The sequence below is a fragment of the Phragmites australis genome, chromosome 1 (genome assembly GCF_958298935.1).
Source record: "Phragmites australis chromosome 1, lpPhrAust1.1, whole genome shotgun sequence".
Lineage (NCBI taxonomy): Eukaryota > Viridiplantae > Streptophyta > Magnoliopsida > Poales > Poaceae > Phragmites > Phragmites australis.
In genome coordinates, this window is record NC_084921.1 from 56,258,581 (window position 1) to 56,276,942 (window position 18,362).

At 46.2% G+C, this 18,362-nt stretch overlaps 2 protein-coding genes, 1 long non-coding RNA gene and 1 pseudogene across 16 annotated transcripts; 1 reads left to right on the forward strand and 3 right to left on the reverse strand.

The window, feature by feature from the left end:
* Window positions 1–169: 169 nt before the first annotated feature.
* On the reverse strand, window positions 170–3,562 carry LOC133929945 (2-methoxy-6-polyprenyl-1,4-benzoquinol methylase, mitochondrial-like). 4 transcript variants are annotated; one of them, XM_062376696.1, is made up of 8 exons: window positions 2,821–3,562; window positions 2,621–2,735; window positions 2,477–2,538; window positions 1,863–2,018; window positions 1,632–1,776; window positions 1,288–1,359; window positions 733–841; window positions 170–456 (listed from the first exon to the last, which is right to left on the reverse strand). In XM_062376696.1, the coding sequence occupies exons 1-8, from the start codon at window positions 3,560–3,562 to the stop codon at window positions 355–357; spliced, it is 1,503 nt and encodes a 500-aa protein (XP_062232680.1). In that variant the 3' UTR covers window positions 170–354. The 4 variants fall into 4 exon arrangements, 2 of the variants coding, with proteins under 2 accessions (XP_062232680.1, XP_062232681.1); XM_062376697.1 differs by lacking the exon at window positions 733–841; XR_009911697.1 differs by lacking the exon at window positions 733–841 and having other exon boundaries at window positions 406–456; window positions 1,563–1,776.
* LOC133930043 (uncharacterized) lies at window positions 3,342–9,298 on the forward strand. Of its 11 annotated transcripts, none has more exons than XR_009911721.1 (7): window positions 3,342–3,475; window positions 3,506–3,971; window positions 4,463–4,537; window positions 6,866–7,407; window positions 7,575–7,715; window positions 7,881–8,262; window positions 8,542–9,298. It is a non-coding gene; the product is annotated as an uncharacterized LOC133930043 (long non-coding RNA). The 11 variants fall into 11 exon arrangements; XR_009911730.1 differs by having other exon boundaries at window positions 3,506–3,595; window positions 7,240–7,407; XR_009911727.1 differs by lacking the exon at window positions 3,342–3,475 and having other exon boundaries at window positions 3,614–3,748; window positions 3,897–3,971.
* A 322-nt stretch (window positions 9,299–9,620) lies between these two features.
* Window positions 9,621–10,982, reverse strand: LOC133930036 (GATA transcription factor 16-like). Its single transcript, XM_062376731.1, has 2 exons — window positions 10,451–10,982; window positions 9,621–10,251 (listed from the first exon to the last, which is right to left on the reverse strand). Exons 1-2 carry the CDS (start codon window positions 10,586–10,588, stop codon window positions 9,943–9,945), a joined length of 447 nt encoding a protein of 148 aa, XP_062232715.1. The 5' UTR covers window positions 10,589–10,982; the 3' UTR covers window positions 9,621–9,942.
* Window positions 10,983–11,233: 251 nt separating this feature from the next.
* Window positions 11,234–17,503, reverse strand: LOC133886597 (PWWP domain-containing protein 1-like; annotated as a pseudogene).
* Window positions 17,504–18,362: the final 859 nt, after the last annotated feature.

Here is an 18,362-nt window from a genome sequence, read left to right on the forward strand (position 1 = left end):
TCTGGTGCATCGTGCATGCTGTGGTGTGTGAAATGAATATACTTCTTTCGATCTCGGGGGACAGAGAGCAAGAGGATGGCATATCATATAGGAGATTAAAATTCTACAAGGAATCCAAATCCAAACACCTAAAATCTAGCACACGGCTTGCCATGGTGAAAACATAAAATGGAGGCGCAAAACCAAAGATGTAAGCATTTCTTTCCGCAGGTCAAACACTTAGCAACTCATTGCCCAACGTAGCACACACTGTGCCAAACTTACATCAGTCCTTACTCGGAGGCGAATAAGAAAAATAAATAGAACTTACATACAAAAGTATCGCTCTGTGAAGCTGCGGTTCAGCTCACTACTCTACATTTTCAGCCCAGAGTGAACGGCAACTACACCGCCAACGAGATTTTCATATTCTACTCTCTCAAATCCGGCGTCCTGGATCATTTGTGCGAACTTTTCCTGCAAAGTACAGGTTCGGTCAGGAGGAATGCAAAAGCTGAACAAAGATTGCTCGACGGCCTTTGTTTATTGTTAGCCATTCTCACTCCTTTTAGCACAATATCTTGCCCAGCAAAAATAACCCCCGCTTTACAAAGTACTAGTCATATCTACGTAAACCCGGAGATGGATAACATGAGGTAGAAAGCATTATTAAATTGCCGCAAACAATATTACCATGCATTCAATAATGAGGCAGTTAGATAACAGAAATGCCAATAATATCCACATCATTACCTGATTTGGAAACCGACGAACACTCTCAACCAAGTATTGGTACGACTGTCGATCACCAGCAACTAGCTCTCCCATAGCCGGAATCACAGAAAATGAATAAACATCGTAACTGAAAAAAAAGGCAGCAAAGTTGAAAGAGGGAGGGAAAACAGAGAGAAGAAACTGTAGGACATAAGGCTTAAACTACCTTTTTCATCGCAAACAAAAAAAGGTTCTTACACTACTTTTCACAAAGCACTAGCAAGACAATACTAGCATTTTCGTTTTTGAAGGGGGAAATAACAGCAAAATCATTGCAAACTTTTTGCCCACTCCCACTGGCATTGAATAAAAAATGGCAAAATTTATGAATTCTTTTAGACAACCTTGAGCAATGTTCACACATACCATGCTACAGATGGTAACTTGTAGCTGTGGTTAGCACCTATTTTGATTTTTGAAAACTAATGGTGCAATTATCGAAAACTGATTGTAGCTCTGATATGTGCTTGTTTAATTGTTTTCTTTTATGCATGAAAAGAATAAGACAAAAGAAACTTGACTAAAGAAACTTACATTTCTTTAAAAAGCGGAACATCCACATGACTCAACTCCAAGCATAGGAACCTTCCCCCTCTCTTTAGAACTCTGGAACGTGCAAATCCATGTAACGGTAATCAGATTTTCAGACCATATACTAAACATGGTAGAACACGAGACTAGTCATAAAATCATGAAAAGACTCCTTAAAAGAAACATTTACTCCAAGGATATGGCACATGAAAAAATTGGAAAAATCACAATCGAATATAAATGTTCAAAATAGCGGATACATCCATCTTGCGACATACTTGAAATATCAGGAGGTTAATTCTTCTTTCCTTCTAGTTTTTTGGTTTAGGATTTCTAAATTAGCCAACCTGTAAGCTTCTGATAGAGCTTTCTCAATGTGTGTCACATTTCTGATCCCAAATGCGATAGTATAGCCATCCATAGATCCATCCTCGAAACTCAGAGCTTCTGCATCTCCTTGTATCCAACTAAGACAATGCTCTTCTCTGTAGCCTGAAAATAAAAATCAACTGTTGAACAACAGGACCTGGCACTTACGATAGAGGTGGCATAATATATCAAAATTAATAAATTCAGACCTCTTTCTGCAGCACGCTTCTTTCCAACATTTAGCATATTTGGATTAATGTCACAAACATATATGTGAGTGTCTTCTTCAACATCAGTAAGAGTACCCTGCATAGCTCTGTGGCTCACGCTCTTAATTCTTTCCAGTACACGAAAAGCAACATCTCCTGCCGTCACAAGAATGATATGAACAATCATCAGATATGTTACTTCAAATTTCAAACTGAATACTTGCGAGAATTTGAAACCAATACCAGCACAGGGACTTCCTAGCAATATAACATTATAGCCTTTCAACATAAAGCAGGAATCAAGAAACATTGTAGCAATTGAAAGAAGCACATAGATTTTTCCCTTTTTGCAAGGAAATTTGGGCACTGAATCTTGCATTTACACAAGGAGGCAGCGTACAAGTGTTTTAGACTTGTCTGGAATACAGAAAAGCTACAGAGATATAAAAGAGCAGCGTTGCAATCAACATTTGTACTGAATCCTGATTATGTTAGCGTTGAAGGTCTTGCAAAATACTTATATATATATAACCTGATGTAGGCAATGGAAATTCAGATAGAATCCTGATCATGTTAGCAGTGAAGGTTTTTTTTTTTTTTTGAGATTACTATACCTGTTCCACCAGCCACGTCGAGATGCTTCATCCCCGGAAAGGGATTCAACTTCGAAATGAGCCTGAAAGAAAAGAATTGAGTGAGAAAGGGGGTTGATTGATTGGAGAAAATTGTGCAAGGCAAGGGTAAGTAGCAGTAGCAACCTGTCCTTCCACAACCTATGCAGGCCGATGCTCATGAGATCGTAGCTGGAGGCGACGCTGCTGAAAACGTTGCCAACCAATCTGCTCTTTTCCTCTTCACGCACTTGCTTGTACCCTGATGAGCGATGAGGCTTTCGGATCTCTACTGCTCTAATGAGTAGTAGGAGCAACTGATAAGAGAGGAGAAGAGGGATCTGTACCGAAGCTGGTGGCGTGGGAGTGGAGGAAGGCTGCCGGCATGTTGGGGGCCGGGGAGGGCAGCAGGAGGAGGAGGCGTCGTTGGCGGCTACAAGACGCCAGCTTCCTTGCGGCCCGCAGAGCCATTCCGATCCCCTGAATCCTCCCTCTTGTCGAGGCCCTTCTTCCTCCGAATATCGCGAGGGGGAAGAGGGCGGCGAGTCGTCGGAGTGGATCGGTCGACGCCTCTCGTCTCAGAGAAGAATCTCTATCTCTATCTCTATCTCTACTACTTAAGAAGCCCCGTCCGCTCGGCCTTCCGTCTCCCCTCCCCTCTGCGCCCGAGCCGCCGACTTCACCGGCTCGCCTCCCCATTCCCTGGTCCCCTCCGCGCCCGAGCCGCCGCCTCCTCCGTTCCCCGGCATCCCACCTCCGCTCCTCCCCGGCCCTCCGCCGTCGACTCCCGCCCCCTCCGCTCCTCCCAAGCGACATCGACGAGTGGGGCGAGAGGACGCCGGGGAGGAGGAAGGTGGAGAAGTGGGGAGGCCGACGCCCCTTGCCGTGCTCCCCACGTCGTATGCGTCGATGAGCCACCGCGACGACGAGGATGGCGGCCGAGGAGATGAGGAGGGCGTCCACCACTGCCACAGCGACTGCCACCGCCGGAGAAGCGTCGGAGTCAGCGTCCGCGCCGGCCGCGGGGTCGAGGTGAGCGAGGGTGTGGCCTGCGCTCCGCTGGATCCCCACCTCAACCAATCGCATCATCGCCGCCGAGAAGCGGCTCCTCTCGATAGTCAAGTACCGCTCTCCGCCCCAAATTTGCTCCCTTTCATCCGATTAATTTATGAAGTGTTGAGAGGAGGTCCAAGTCTGCTCGTGGATTCAAGCGTTTATCCGGACGACGAATTGTTCATCGTGGTGTTACATTGGGATTGGGTCGGCACTAGCTAGGTAATGAGATGTTGCTGTGCATGCATTGCAATCTAGCTCAAATGAGGGGTATTGGGACTGTAGGGCAGCTGCTCATCCCTTTCGTTATGACTTGCATTCAGAACCCTCGTGCTGCTTCACGGCAGTATGTCTGATAACACTCTTTTAGCTTCTTGTGGATGCCTATAATAATCTTACCTGGCAATGCTGATTGGACCGAACAAGCTATTGTTATCCTGGCAAGGTATAATCTATCTAATTTTCCTTTCCCCACATGAATTTTTCAAGCAGAGTAATTGTTTGTGTATCTGCGATACTGGTCTCAAGGTGAATTACTGTTCTTTTGCCATTGGGCTATCCACCTGTTTGAATATTTGTAGCAGTAAACATAAAAATTTCTTCATACTTAGCTAACATTTTGTTCTTAAATATAGTGGTGACTATCTTCCGTCAATCTCCTTATGAAATTATTTAGCATTAGAAATTTGGATGTACCATGCGCATGAATTAGCGCTTTGCATGCCTTTCCCAACAATAGCTATCACACTGCCATTGTGCCATACACTTATTTAGCACGTTCAGCAGCAAAGCAATGTATTCCGTAACATAGGCATTAGAATGCCCTACCGTTTCTCGCTGCGTCCACATTGAATTGGCAACTGGACTATGAATACTCCATTTTGTCCTATGTCCTGTATCAAAAACAATATCTCACTTTGTTAATACTTTTTGTAGAAGAGGCGACGATGGTAGGCAGGCTGTTCCATTGAAGCCGGGTGGATCGTCCAGTCTGATGGCAGTGCCTACAAGGTAATATTTTGGGTTTATGTGAAAACTCGCCCATTTTTATGCGAATATTTAGATCAGAGTATTGTTGGTTGGCTTCAATCGAGAGGAGCGTGCATTTTTTGAGTTTATGGTACGTAGTCAATCCAATTCCTTGGGCAATTTAGAAGTGTCGCCACGTGAAAACAGCATGAAGCTAGTAATAGGATGAGGGATGAGGAGTGCAAACTATGGGATGCGATAGAAATATTGAATCCACCAGGTGCAGTGTACTAGCTCTCAGCTTCTCACCTGTATGCATTAAGTAATATTGACTGGAGCTAATGTTTTCATTTAACCTTGTGTCTCTTTGAAACATGTTGCAATTTTTGGTTGCCTTTTGAGATTGAAGTTGTTCAGATGTCGACCAAAGGAAGTGCATGCCATATGCTTAGGTTATCTAATACTACTGCATGTCCATGATGATTACTTGAAAAATCATGTCCTTGTTCATTGTCTACTTATTAGAAGATCAAAATATGCAAGTTCCTAAACGAGTGGCAGTCCATTGTTTTTGCTTGGATTTTTTTGAGCTTAAAAGGATGTTTTGCAAGCAATTGAAGTCTACATATCTGATTTCTAAGTAGATTTTTTTTTTCTGTTGTAGCATCTAGACCTCTAAGTTCTTTGGTAAGTGTTTCGGTGATTAATAATAATCGTATCATTGTGACTAACTTATATGTTTTGAAGTGAATCAAAAACTTAGTTCACAATGATTGTACGAGTTTTCTTATCCCTCATGAGATTCTATTGGATGATCAACGGATATTTAAGTTAAAATTAAGAATCTTCTAATTCTAAGTGTCACAAGGTGATGAACGACACTTAGAGTAGATATAGATTCCTTTCTAGTCTTTTGATCGTACTATAAAGGGGGGTTAAGTGTTGTAGCTTAATCTAGTTGAGTCTAGACTTAGTTGGATGCACACTTACAAAAATCTAGCACTAGGTATCTCAAAGAAGCCCATAGATGAGAAGTCAAGAAGTTAATACTCAAAGTCAATTGAATTGGATAAGCCTTAGAATTTTTGTTCTCACCGAATTGTTCAGTGATGAAGAACTTGTACTCATCAGACTTTATTCCTATTCAGAGCAGAAGGTGAAGGTAAATATGTGCACCGAAGTACACATGATTGTCTGGTGTTCAGAGAAGATGACCACCAAAACAGTTAACAGAAAGTTGGAATTTTCGGAGGAATTGGAATTCAAGGCACCGGATGGTCCAGTGTTGAGATGTGTAACACATCAGAGCATTTTCAGACTTGGTGTCTTGGTGCATGGGAAATGAACTCAGGAGCTTTTTAGGCAATGACTACTGATAGCTGGTAGGCTAGCTTTTGGAAAAGGTTACTTACCGGATTGTCCGATGTGTATAATAGTGTGTGCATCGAACCATCCGGTGTTCACATAAAGTGTGAGTGGTTGGGCAACGGCTAGATTTGGACCTCTAGCCTATATATACCCTGTCACTCGATTTCATTCGTCTCTCTTGCAACCTAGAGGAGTTCATATACTGTGTGTCATCAAGAAACAAGGAAGAGCACTTAAGTTGATTTTCAAGTCCCTAATTGAATGTTAAGGACTTCATTAGTGCTTCAAGAGTAGCGAGTGTGCATTAGTTGTTTAGGCTTGATAGGGATCAAGTGAACCAGTTAGCTTATTACTCTCGGTGGTTGACGACACCTAGCCGGTTATGCTGATTGGAGGTGTTCTCGATGAGCTCTTGGAGTTTGTGAAAGCCTCGGAAAGTGCTTGTACTTGGTTTGATGCTCGCCAATCCGAAGATAGAGAAGTGACAATTACTAGTGAGCACTTGAGTCTTGATGACTTAAGGGGGAGCGATATCCTTATGTGGATGCTCCAACGAGGATTAGGGCAGAGTGCTAACTCTTTGATACCTCGAAAAAACATCGGTGCCTCTTTCCCTACTCTTTTTCTATTTCACAATTGACTTCTAGCATCTACTTTATGCAAGTTTCAATTCTGCAATTTACTCTTAAATTATATGCTTATATGTTTCTTCTCTATGTTCTAGCTTGCTTGCTTGAGTAGTTGTATTTCTTTCTTCTAAGCTAAGGTTGCTCCTTGTTCTAGAAATCGATAGTTATTTTAAGATTTGATTAGAACCTTATTCACCCTCCTCTAGGGTCATTAGATCCTTTCATCCGTCCATATCACTTAGTCTGCAAATTTGTAATGCAAACCAAAATATATCATTTCCCTTTAACATGGGCTATGAAGAAGATTTAAGTGTAGATTTCTGGTCTTTATTTTGCTTTATGCCATGCATTTGTTGATAATATCTGGTTTCAGGTTGCTAACTCAAGTCTGATGTGTTATGGTGCCTTTTGATCACCATGACACAAATTTGATGTATAATATCAAGCTGTGAGATGGTGTTACGTGTATGTATTTTCTGTGAAAAGAAATTTCAGGTTTACTACTTTGCCTGATAAATTCAGTAAGCTGTGTACTAAGCATTGTGCTTACATGTGAGTTCAAACTGCTTTTAAGAGCTTTGACAGTTTGCTTACTCTGAGTTAGTGGTATGTAGGCCTATTCAATTATCTTTACTATTTAAAAAGTCTCTACTACATCGTATCTTCACGCTTAATTCGGTGTGCTATGTTATTTTTTTACCGTCAACATTTCTATAATTTCTATGTATGCAATTTTTTTATTTTTAGGCAAATAGGGTGAACGAGCCCCTGTGGAGGCTTCTATCGAAAATCGTGGTGCTGTACATGTTGGAGCCCATCTTCACAATCATATTTGTGATCAACATGGCCGTTATCTGGGAGAAGGTTATGGCAAGACTGCGGAGCCAGATATTTCGAAGGATTGTGATCCAAAAGGTAACTTCGGTAGAGACTAACTGGAAACTCTATATATAGTCAACAATGCTGGGAGCGCTTGTTAGTTACTAACTATTGCTGAATCTACGTTTGTTGATTTGTTATGCGGCTTTGTTATCATGTCCACTGAGCTGATTTAGGTTGTCCACCAATTCTACCAAGTGTAGCTCAAATCCAATCTCCACTGCGATCCATTCCGATCCCGATCCGAGATCCCGATGGCATTCGGCTGGTGTTGCATGTTCCTAGAGATCCTCCTCACCATGGTCCTCCCCCTTGACGTCTTCCTCCGCTTCGGATGCTACAGCGTACGCCCCCTCCTCCCCCTCTACCTATGATCTGATGTTGTGCGTCTCTTGGTCGGGGTTGAATCCACGTCATGATTTCTCGCTAGGTATCTCAAGAATCGGGTTGGTTTTAGAGGAGTCAACAATGTTATCATATATAAATTTTTAGCTCTCGTTACAATGTAGGTACATTCAACTAGTAGAATAGACAAAGAAATACATGGACCTCGTTGGGCCGGAGTTCAGGGTTTCTTTGCTCCGCCGCCGCCGCCGATTGCACTAAGATAACACCGAGGTAGGTAGGTAGGTGAATCTCTTTCTTACTAAACTCCCATCCAAATCTTGTCAAAGCGCCAACTGGTTTCGACCCGCCGAAAGGAAAATCATATCACCGGATTGTTGCCCGTGTCAATATTATCTTGTGTCTAGAATAAGATACTGAATTCAACAGATTGATGGGCTCCGACTCCGAGGAGCTTGGTGGAGCACAGGATGGGCCGAGGGACATTGGGCGGTACAAGTGCGAATTCTTCGATCCAAGAAATGCTTGATTCGAGCTCATGTCCCGGTTGGTATCCATCCTGATGTTTGATTCGAGATAGTATCTCTTTTCTTTCTACACACACATCTCTGACGGGTACCATTCTACACCTCAATTATATCAATGCTCCAATGAGATAGGACTGCTCTTGACCTCAATTATATGATTGAGCTGTATTATATTTATAGTGGTTTAGTAACATTTCAGTGCTACTACCACTCAACCTATTCTTGCGCAATCGGTCAAGCATCTCATGTGCCTTTTTATGTCTACATAGTTTGATATATAGCTTTGCAATTGTTACAGAGGTCCTTTGGCTGTCGTTTGGATGGTTGTCCCCTCACATACAGAAGAAAGGATCATCTGAATCGGCATATGGGGAAATTGTTCACTTGTCCAGTGGAAGGAAGGATGCAGTCACAAATTCAATGTTAAGGCAAACATGCAGAGACACGTTCTGGAGATTCACAAAGAAGGTTCTTGTAAAAGCAAAACTAGAAGCTGATTGCGGAAAGACTTTGAAATATGCTTCGAGGTTAAAGAAGCACGAGGAGTCACATGCCAAGTATTTCGACTAGTATCGATGTCGTGTCATTGAGCAGCTTGAAACCTGAAAATACATTTGATACTGTTGTTCAGCTGGGGGCCGGAAGAGGAAATGCTTCACCGGTGGAGAGTTTGATGCGCAAAAGAGTAGTTGCAGTTGCCCCCGATGAAGCGCCTGATCTGGAGAGGCAACGAGAGGAGAGAAAGATAAAAGAGGCAACATAATTCTGCTGCGAGGGGATCCCTGACAAGGATTCATCTGTGTGACAAGGTCAAGGCAGAGCCCCCTAATTCTGCTGCTGCGTCTGTCTGTGTCTGTGTCTGTGTCTGTGTCTGTGTCTGTCCCAATATGGGGGGCAAGCATAACTTACGTGGTCACAGTGCCTCCCTACAATTAGAAAGCTCAAATCAATAGCATCATTCGTCACCGTCTCTTCTCAGAATTACATGTCACTCGTCAGCTTCGTCCAGCAAAACCATAAAATAAAAGGGAACCTGCTGCCTTTGCGAGTGCACACACTCTTTGTAAAAGAAACCAAGAAAAGATAGCAGCAGAACCAGGAAATAAAAACAGCAAGGACGCTGACTGACCTGACCTGACCAGACCAGCTGCGTCAACATCAGCACTTACCAAGTCGATGCAAGGAGCAGACCAGCTAGTGAGTGAAAACAGGAAGGCAGGCATGCATGCATCATACATGGCAGATCCCGGCACAAAAACACTCTACTTGTTAGTACTTGCGATCTTTTATCTCTCTGTGTTGCAACAACACACGAGACGATGATCTGATGAGATGATAATAGGCTATGCGCTCCTGTTACATTCCAAGGAGAGGAGGGGATATAAGCTAGAGGGGCATAGGCAGGTAACATTACATTACAGCTGAGCTAGTACATACATCATCACAAGATTGATTATTGCTACAATTGCTACTACTAACTTGCCGGAAGACTAACAAGAGAGATTCAGAGAGTCTAGAGCTAGAAGATGACGAAGAGGAGGCAGGGAAAAAAAAAAGGGTTAGGCATCCCTCTCTCTGCAACCATGCATGCTTAGGCTAGCAAGGGAGGATCTATTCTATCTGCAACACAAGACACTGTCTCCCTACATCTATCTCTATCTCCTCGGATAGAATGGAATGGAATGGAATCAGCTGGGGATCAGGAGGCGTAGATGACGCCGGAGGATAGCGCCATGAGGAGGATGGCCGCCCTCTCCTCCTCGCTGAGGCACTTTTTCCGGCGCATCTGGCGGCGCTGCTTGAGCACCACCTCCTTGCCGAAGCCCACAACGCGGAGCTCTACGGTGACTTCCTCCTTGTCCTTGTCCTTGTTGGTGCTGGTGCTGCTGCTGCTGGTGGCGGCGGCCTTCTTCTTGTGCTGCTGCTCCTGGGGGTCGGCGTTGGTGTCGAGGCCGAGCGCCTGTCTCCTCCTCTTGCGGTAGCGGATGCCGCAGGCGTTGCAGAGGGACTGCAGGATTGATCGGCAGCAGCAGCAGGCAAAAAGAAACAGATCGGATCAGGCACAGTCACAGCCAAAGGGATGATTTTTTTTACCTTGCTCGCTAGTAGGGCCATGGTTTGGCAGGAAAACAACATAAAAGAATAAACAAGAAAAGAAAAGAAGAAGGAATTGCAAGATGAATGGATGGATCTATGCGCGTACGTACCTTGGGTCCCTCGGGTCCTCCGCGCCAGAGGGGAGTTTTTGTGGTGTGGCAGTCGGCGCAGGCCTTGGCCTCGCCGCCGGAGGCAGTGGTTTCATCGAGCGAGGGGGAAATGGGATCCATCTCCATCTCCATCTCCATCCCGAAAGCAGCAGGCGCGATCGATCGCTAATCCAATCCTCCAACAAGACAGACGAGGGAAGGGATGGGGATCGGATGGATCCAATCCAATCCAATCCAATCCAATCCTCCAACAAGATAGGACTAGGGAGCGAGGGAGAAGAATGCGAGGGAAAATTGCTCGCCTGCTCCCTCCTTAACACTCAGTCACTCACACTACACTAGCAAAGCGGAGAGAGAGAGAGAGAGAGGATAATGGTGGCGGCAGCATGGCAGGGCAGGACGGCGTTGCCGAGAAACCCTAACGCCGCCTCGGCCCCCATCCCGCTCCGCTCTGCTATGAATTGACCCAAATGCCCCCGTGCGCCTTGGGCTCAGACTCGGCCCATCCCAGCCCACGTCGACCAGGGGACAAGCCCAGAATGCAAGAGCTGCAGGCCCAGTCTTTATACTGCTACTCCGAATCCTTGGGAGAATAATATATGCAAGAGCAGCTAAATAAGGCAAGGTTTTGACCATTCATCTCCAACAAAGAAGTAAAAAAAAAAAAAAAAAATCTCTTGCTGCTGCTGCTCCTCCTCCATGCATGGAAAGAACGAGCTAGCACGAGGAGAGGAGAGGAGGGGCAGCAGCCTAATTACTATGCAAAGAAAAGGAAAGAAAAGAAAACTAGCATCGCATGCATCAAAATCAAATATATATATATTATATCCGGCCATGTGTTTTTAATTCGCAACTGATCGATCGAATTGCTGGAAATTACGGTAGCTAGCGCAGCTCGGGGTACTTCAACTTGCTGACGGAGCCGGAGAAGGAGGCGGAGTACTCCTCGTCCATGAGCAGCAGGTTGTCCATGATCATGTCGTGCGATCTCATCGCCCCACCTGACCTCACGTTCGCCGCTGCCGGGGAGAAGGCTCCTCATCTCCGACGTCGCCGTCCTCTCCAGCGCCATCCATGGTATGAATCGTTCGTCGGCACTTCCACAGCAATCTCCTTTCCATCAGTCAGCTTTCCGTAATACACCATCCCGAACCCCCCCGAACCGATCCTGTTGGCAAATCTGTTGGTCGCCACTTCAAGGTCCGATAATTCGTAGGGATGAGCTGTCTCAGTGGCGATGATTTCACAGGACCGCGCGCTTGAATTCTGGAACTTCTGCGCAGGCAGGACCTTTGTGAAACAAAGAAATGAACCAACTTAAGTAGTTCCTCACATGATGGATAGGTTCGAAGAGCCACTGAGGTCTGGAATTGGGCCCGTTAACATGTTATTAGCAAGTCCGCTACAAGGGAATTCTGCGCATTAGTCATACCTTGGATGGGAGGGCAAGATATATGTATTTCTATTTGTGGGCAGAAAAGCAATGCTTACATCTCTGCTAAGCATGGCAAACCGGCTAGTTCCGGTGGTATGTTTCCTGTGAATGCAAGTTCTTTCCTGAAAGATTTCTGACCACAACCAAGCTTGTCAGTATTGAATTCAAATGCAGATACTTGGAATTGAGAGCTGAGTTTGAGTTAATTACATGGAAATGACTCTTGGCTGTGATTCTGAAGTGCATTTCACCCAAGACCATGGTGAAGGTAGACACGGATCCGCGAATGGGTAACGTGACGCTAGGCTTGCCATGACGGGTGCTGCATCGATGGATCCTTAAATTGGCATCAGAAAGATTTGATATCAAGCAGACTATCTGGGGAGGGGGGAGGGGAGAGTTAAATTAAGCAAAATGCATACCATCTGGGGAGCCAAGATCAATGTGGATGTGCTTGTATATCTCAAAGGCATTCAGAATAGGGCCCTTGGATGAATCATTCGTCTTTCGGAACGCGAAGGACAGGACAAAAGGCAGTGATATGTTGAAGAACCGGTACTTCCCCGGAGCGTTTTCGCCGATATCCACTGTCGGTTTACTGACATCCGGCAAGCAAGGGATGAAGAGCTTGAATTTGCGCGTCTCGGGAACGACAAAATCTTCGATCTCGGCCAAGTAGGAGAATGCCCATCCGCTGCCGGGGAAGCCATTGAGGTTGAGGCGGCCTCTCGTTGGAGCCGACGAAGACGGGCTTATCGGTGGAGACGTTGAGTTTCCCGGGAGCGACGTCAACCAGATAGTAGGCCCTCCTGACCATGTCGGACTACCAGATCATGTCGTACGGATCGTCCGGGTACCTGACAGGATCGTTGGTGGGAGCGCCCAAGTTGATCCGCGCGGACAGGCTGAGGAAGGCGTCGGCCTCGTAGTCGGTGTAGTAGAGGGAGCCGTTGAGCTGGCGGAGCTCGGGCGTGGAGATGAAGGGCTGGCCCGTGGTTGCGTTGGAGAGGCAGACGCCGAGGGTGGGCGACGACCGTCTCCCTGGTGTCCAAGTTGCCGTACAGGAAGCTGGCTCTGATCAAGTAGCGGGTCCGGGTCCTGACGCCCAGCGTTGTAGCAGTGCTTGTTGCTGCTGCTGCTGTCCGTAGAGTACTGCGTGCGCTTCTCTGACGGCACCGAGATGTTGGCCGTGGCACCGAAGGGGAACCAGCCGGCGTCGCCTGTCCACAACAGCCCGAGCTCGTCCGTGTAGTTTGCAGACCCGCGGCAGTCGATGCTTACGAAGCCTGCCAGCAATTACTTAAGCTCGATCATCTTCAACAAGTTGATTGAAACCACAAATTAACATGAAAACTTAAGCTCAGGTGTCGAGTACTACTAGTGCAGTGCAGTGCAGGCAGGGGCCGACTCACCAGGCGTCTGAGCAACGGAGCCGGAGGAGAAGAAGACGAAGCAGCAGAAGAGATGCCTTGAAGACGCCGCCATGAATTCTCTTGTCGTCTCTTGTCTTGTGCTCTGCTCTGCTTGGGAAGGTCAGGGATGTGAAGGGAAGAGACCACAGCAAGCAAGCAAGCAGTAGACAGAAGTGAGAGTGAGAGTGAGAGGCACTACCAATAAAGCAGCAGTGAGAACGCGATGCGATGCAGCGGGGCAGAGAAAGGGTTAAGCATCCATCTTGCGCGTTCTTCGTTCCACTCCACTGGCCTCTGCTGTCCGGCACCGGGACCAACTAAACTGCTAGTAACCTTCCGTGACCAAGGACATCCAACACTTTGGATCTATGTAATGTAATGTAACCAAATTGGAGATTCCAGAAAGAAATCCCATCATATTGCCACAATTCCATCAGCATATTTCAGCATCTCTCAATGTGTTGGTCAAATATAGTCAGTCACCTTGGTCTTCCTGATCATCCTTAGTCGCTGCTGCGCATGCCAAGGCACAATTCAGTGGCATGAGTTGATGGAAAATCGATATGTGTCGAGCGGCATGAGTTGCAAGATGATTTCAGTTACAAAGCGATAGATGAAGCTGTTCGTCGAGATTCAGAATAAAAAAAAAAATCAATTCATTTTTGTCCTCTCCCTCCCCTTTTACACTGCAAGCGAACAAAGCCGGGAGCAGCGAATAAAGCTACACAGCATGTGAAGCTGCAACTAAACCAAATTTAGTTACATGCGCAACCATCCTAGTACATCTTACTGCAAGGGAGCCTTTTGGACCGCTCTTCCATTTCATCCACCATCCGTCGTGCAGAATCAGTGCCCCAAACACAAAGTGTTGTAGCTCCTCTAGACATCCGCTGATCGGCCACGGGATCTGTTCTAGCTCCTATAGAGCACAAGAGGCACACATAAAACAAGTGTTATAAATGATAGTAAGGTATATTTGCACCCACATCAGAATCGAGTACTCGGGTTAAGAAACAAACTGAACTTTTAAGTATGAAATCAGCTTAAAAGAAACAAACTACACTTTTAAGTACCAAGTCAGCTTTAAAACATGTTTTTACAACACCTATTGGTAACTGATCTGATCTGCAGCATACAACAAGTCAACAATGACACAAGTATATGACACTGGAAAACAGAGAAGCGATCGCTGTTCCTATGAATGCTTAATCCTGCAACAAGCTAGCCACCACCTGATTGATATACCTTTTCTCCTATTCCCTCATCTCATTGACCTGAGAAAACAAGAGGACACAATTTTATTATATGCATAAGATAAGAAGGCAAGGCTGCATTGCTACAGAACACTGAGAGGAAAGGAAGAAAGGAAACCTCAGCACCTACCTTACTGATTATGCAACAGCTTCAACAGTAGGGGAAGTCGGTGAGGCGAAAGCTGACAAGGGCTGGTCCAAGGGCACTGATTTTCCCTGCGCCTGCAAACGCTGCCTCAGCATCCATGCGCCTCTTGAAGATCACCTGAGCAGAGTTGGCATTGTTTGCAATCTCTGCCTTGGCTTCCTTGACAGGCCCATATTGGCTAAAGATCTTGATAAGGTCACTGCGTGATGGAACTGCACTAGGCCTGTTGAAGTGCAGCACTAGTCCAGCCAGCAAGCTATTCTCCATTTCTTCAGCAGATTTGGGTCCGGCATTTAGCTGAGATCCGTTTGCAACAAACAGTTTGCTTTCAGCCTTAAGTTGCTCCCCTGTATCTTGTTTGCCTTCACTCCTTGGCTCATATGCACTTCCCGGAGACACTGATGAATTATTGGCAAGTTTCTTAACCCGATGCGCCTTCTTGTTTGTCCTTTTCTTATTCTCATCTTTCTTCTTTTTCAGGCTAGATAGCGGCTCCTCCACGTTGATGAGAATGTCAGCCCAATAGTCGTCCTGCATATGATCAGCAATGGGCTGTTCCGAAGGAGTGGACTCAGTGTTGGCTGCCTTCTCAGGTATCTCCTCGTTGACATCAGAACTAGAAGCATACGAGTTCTTCCTAAAATCAGTAAGGAAGTTAACACTAGTAGGCGCGATTTTCTCTATCTGCTTAAGATCACATGCTGCTAGCGAAAGCTGCCATAGCATTTCACCACAAGATAGAGATTCCTCACTAAAGGCATCTTTCTTGCCTCGATTCACCTTCACAGAAGGTGGAGACTTGCCTGTAGCATTTACTTGCCTGCTTTTAGCCCTACGTGATTTTGTCTGAGACGCTGCACCGTTAGCTTTGACAACAGGCGGTGTCTGTGACATGCGCCCAGCTGCTTCGCTCATCAGTTCTCCAACCTTTGTGGACTTCTTACGAGAGAGAGGCTGTGACTGGGAAGACAAATCCCCCAATGTGTTGAGCTTCTTTCTTTTCCTAGTCTTCACCGTATCCTCAGAGTGAGGATCAGGATCCTCAGGTTTCTCAGTTGATTCATGCAAAGATCTCCTCCCTCGAGTCTTGCTCTTACCACCAGGTGCAGAATTAGGCCTGCCTGTCTCTGCCATAAGTTCAGAAAGTTTCTTCTTCTTCCTACCATGCTCTGAGATAGGCACTCTCTTAGTTATAGAGTTTTCAGCACACCCTGATCTTCTCTTTCCAGGAGAAGAGGAATCCTTGGCACTGCCATCTCCAAGTCCATCTCCATCCTTTGTGATTTTTTTCTTCTTGCGTGCAGATCCTGCTCTATGTCCGAGCAGATTTTCTTTCAGCAGAGCGACATCTTTGTTTTTCCCTGTTAAGGTTTTCAAACCCTCCAAAGCACCTTCCTTCTTGCGCATGGATCTTAGCGTGCGCCCTGATTTGCTCTCACTCAAATCATCATCCATTGCCTTATTGGCTGGCGTTTTGTTGTGACCAACACCAACTGTTTCAAGTCCATCTGAATATTTATTAGTGTCTGTTTTTCCCTTGGTCGTTATATCATCTGTTGCCCCTCTACTTGGCACACCGTTGTCCTCATCCATAACATCTTCATTTGCAGCCTCTGGTGGAGCCACTTTCCTGCACGACGAACTCCCAGCACGCCTCGATTTCTTCTCCTTACTTGGAACATCATCCTTACCGCTCTTGTGCATCCTTTTCCTCTTTGTGCGTGGGATTGCCTCCACAACATCCTCAATACCCTCAAATATCACAAACTCGGGGAGGTCCCTTGGACCCCTTGATCGATTGAAGGCCCTCAGCTGTGCTTTGGCAGTGGCAAGGTCAAGAAGATCAGCGCCAGCCAGCGGTTTCTTTCCCAGTGCTGAGATGTAGTCAAGAAACACTTCGCCACAGAAGGCGTCCCTCATGTACGCACTGTCTACCACTGCACCATATGCCCCTTGCCGGATACCAGAGTTGTCAACCTCCTGCTTGGTGGCAATGCTGGAACCGAAGCAACCACAGGAGAGGCCGGCCTCCACGCGTCGCCCAACCTCCTGCAGCGCTGCGTCCACGGCGGAGACGAAGCCGGACATGGTGCTCTGGGCGGAGAGCCGCGTGAAGTTGGCGCGGAATGGGAGCAGCGCGGACGCGTCGCTCCAAGCGAATGTCCTGTCCCAAAAGTAGGCGACGAGCGGGGCGCCCCTCCGGTGCTGCAGCGCGACCTCGGACGCGTCAGCGGCGTCGAACACCTGTCCGGGCCACCACGGGTGGCTCCGCACCTTGCCCCACACCAGGTCAGGCGGCGCGAAGTCCCGGTTGCCCTCGTCCTCGTCCTGGAAGGCGCAGCCGTAGCGCACGCGCTCGACTTCCTCCTCCTCCGCCCTCTTCTCCTTCCGTGGCGGCCGGGGCGGGGGTGGGGGCTGGGGCGAAGGCGGAGGCGGAGGTGGAGCCTGCTGCTTCTTGAGGCGGCTACGGCGGGGGCTCTTGAGAACTTCATGGACGTCCGGGCGAATGACGCGGAGGCGCGCAGGGCGCGTGGAGGTGCTCCCCTTGTTCCCGGAAGCGTTCTTGGAAGCTTCTCTCCGCGCATCCGCCATGCTGCTATGCAAGGACCAAGAGGAGACAGGGGTGAGGAAGGCACGCGCTATTCGAGAGAAAGAAAAGGAAGGGTGGAGCAGACCTTATTACGCTTCGCCGCTCACCACGCCGACGCGCCGTTGAAGGAAGGAAGGGCTCGCCGGAGGCAAAGGAGATGGGGAATTTTGGGCGTGAGGTAGGAGCAGGTTTGAAATTATGGTTTAGGACGAGGGGCTGACTGCCAAAGTTAATATTTTTGTTCTCCACCCTTCAGTCTTCTTCATTATTGCCGATTTTACCCTGTGGTTGTCCTTTATTTGGGAAACTGAAAGCAAGGAGGCTGCTGCCTTCACACCAAAAACGTTAGTGAGTGCCTATCTACCTTCTTGAATTTCTTTTCCATGTTCAATTTTTGTACCGAAAACTTTCTTTGAATCATGGCCTGAATAAAAGCGTAAATGCTCAACGGTTGCACTTTTTTTCTTTATTATCTTCGCGCTAGAGATATAGAGTCAAATGCGTATATCTCGAGTTCTTGAGATATCTTTGACAACGAGATGACAAATAGCATTGGTTCTTGTAAAATAGCTTCAAAGATATCGCATGGATCTCCAAAATTCATTCCTCTAGAAAGGTTGTAGGCATTGACTTAAAATTAAGGTATTGATTGTTCTATTGTGAAGCATGTTTTTTTTTAATGCTGGTTTATTGATTATCTTCAAACTAGAGGTACAATGTCAAAGGCGTATATCTAGTTTTATGGATCCATGACAAGAAGATATGATTCATTCATTTAAAACAAGATGTAGATATTATCTAAAGTTCAAAAATCAATTTGTATAATAAGATTGTAGACATTGGCATTGGTTATTCTATTCTATAGTATGTTGTCAATATTGGTTTATCGAAACAACTAGAAAATGGGTGTGGGTTGCTGCACTACTTTCCTCGGCCTACTGGCCCGTGACATGGTAATTGATTTTAGATGGATACTGGGTCGAATTCAGACAATTACCGTGGAATTTATTTTGCCCTGGTGTTGTTTGTGGATGAATTGAGATTAATTCAGTCTGTGGGCTGATGTCATGGATG

Coding starts and splice junctions, on each gene's coding strand:
- LOC133929945 (XM_062376696.1), bottom strand. CDS start 3,562: ATGATGCGATTGGTTGAGGTGGGGATCCAGCGGAGCGCAGGCCACACC. Junction 2,736..2,820: donor CTCCCACGCCACCAGCTTCG/GTACAGATCCCT, acceptor ATCGCTCATCAG/GGTACAAGCAAGTGCGTGAA. Junction 2,019..2,476: donor CGACGTGGCTGGTGGAACAG/GTATAGTAATCT, acceptor TTGTGACGGCAG/GAGATGTTGCTTTTCGTGTA.
- LOC133930036 (XM_062376731.1), bottom strand. CDS start 10,588: ATGGAGATGGAGATGGAGATGGATCCCATTTCCCCCTCGCTCGATGAA. Junction 10,252..10,450: donor GAGGACCCGAGGGACCCAAG/GTACGTACGCGC, acceptor TCAATCCTGCAG/TCCCTCTGCAACGCCTGCGG.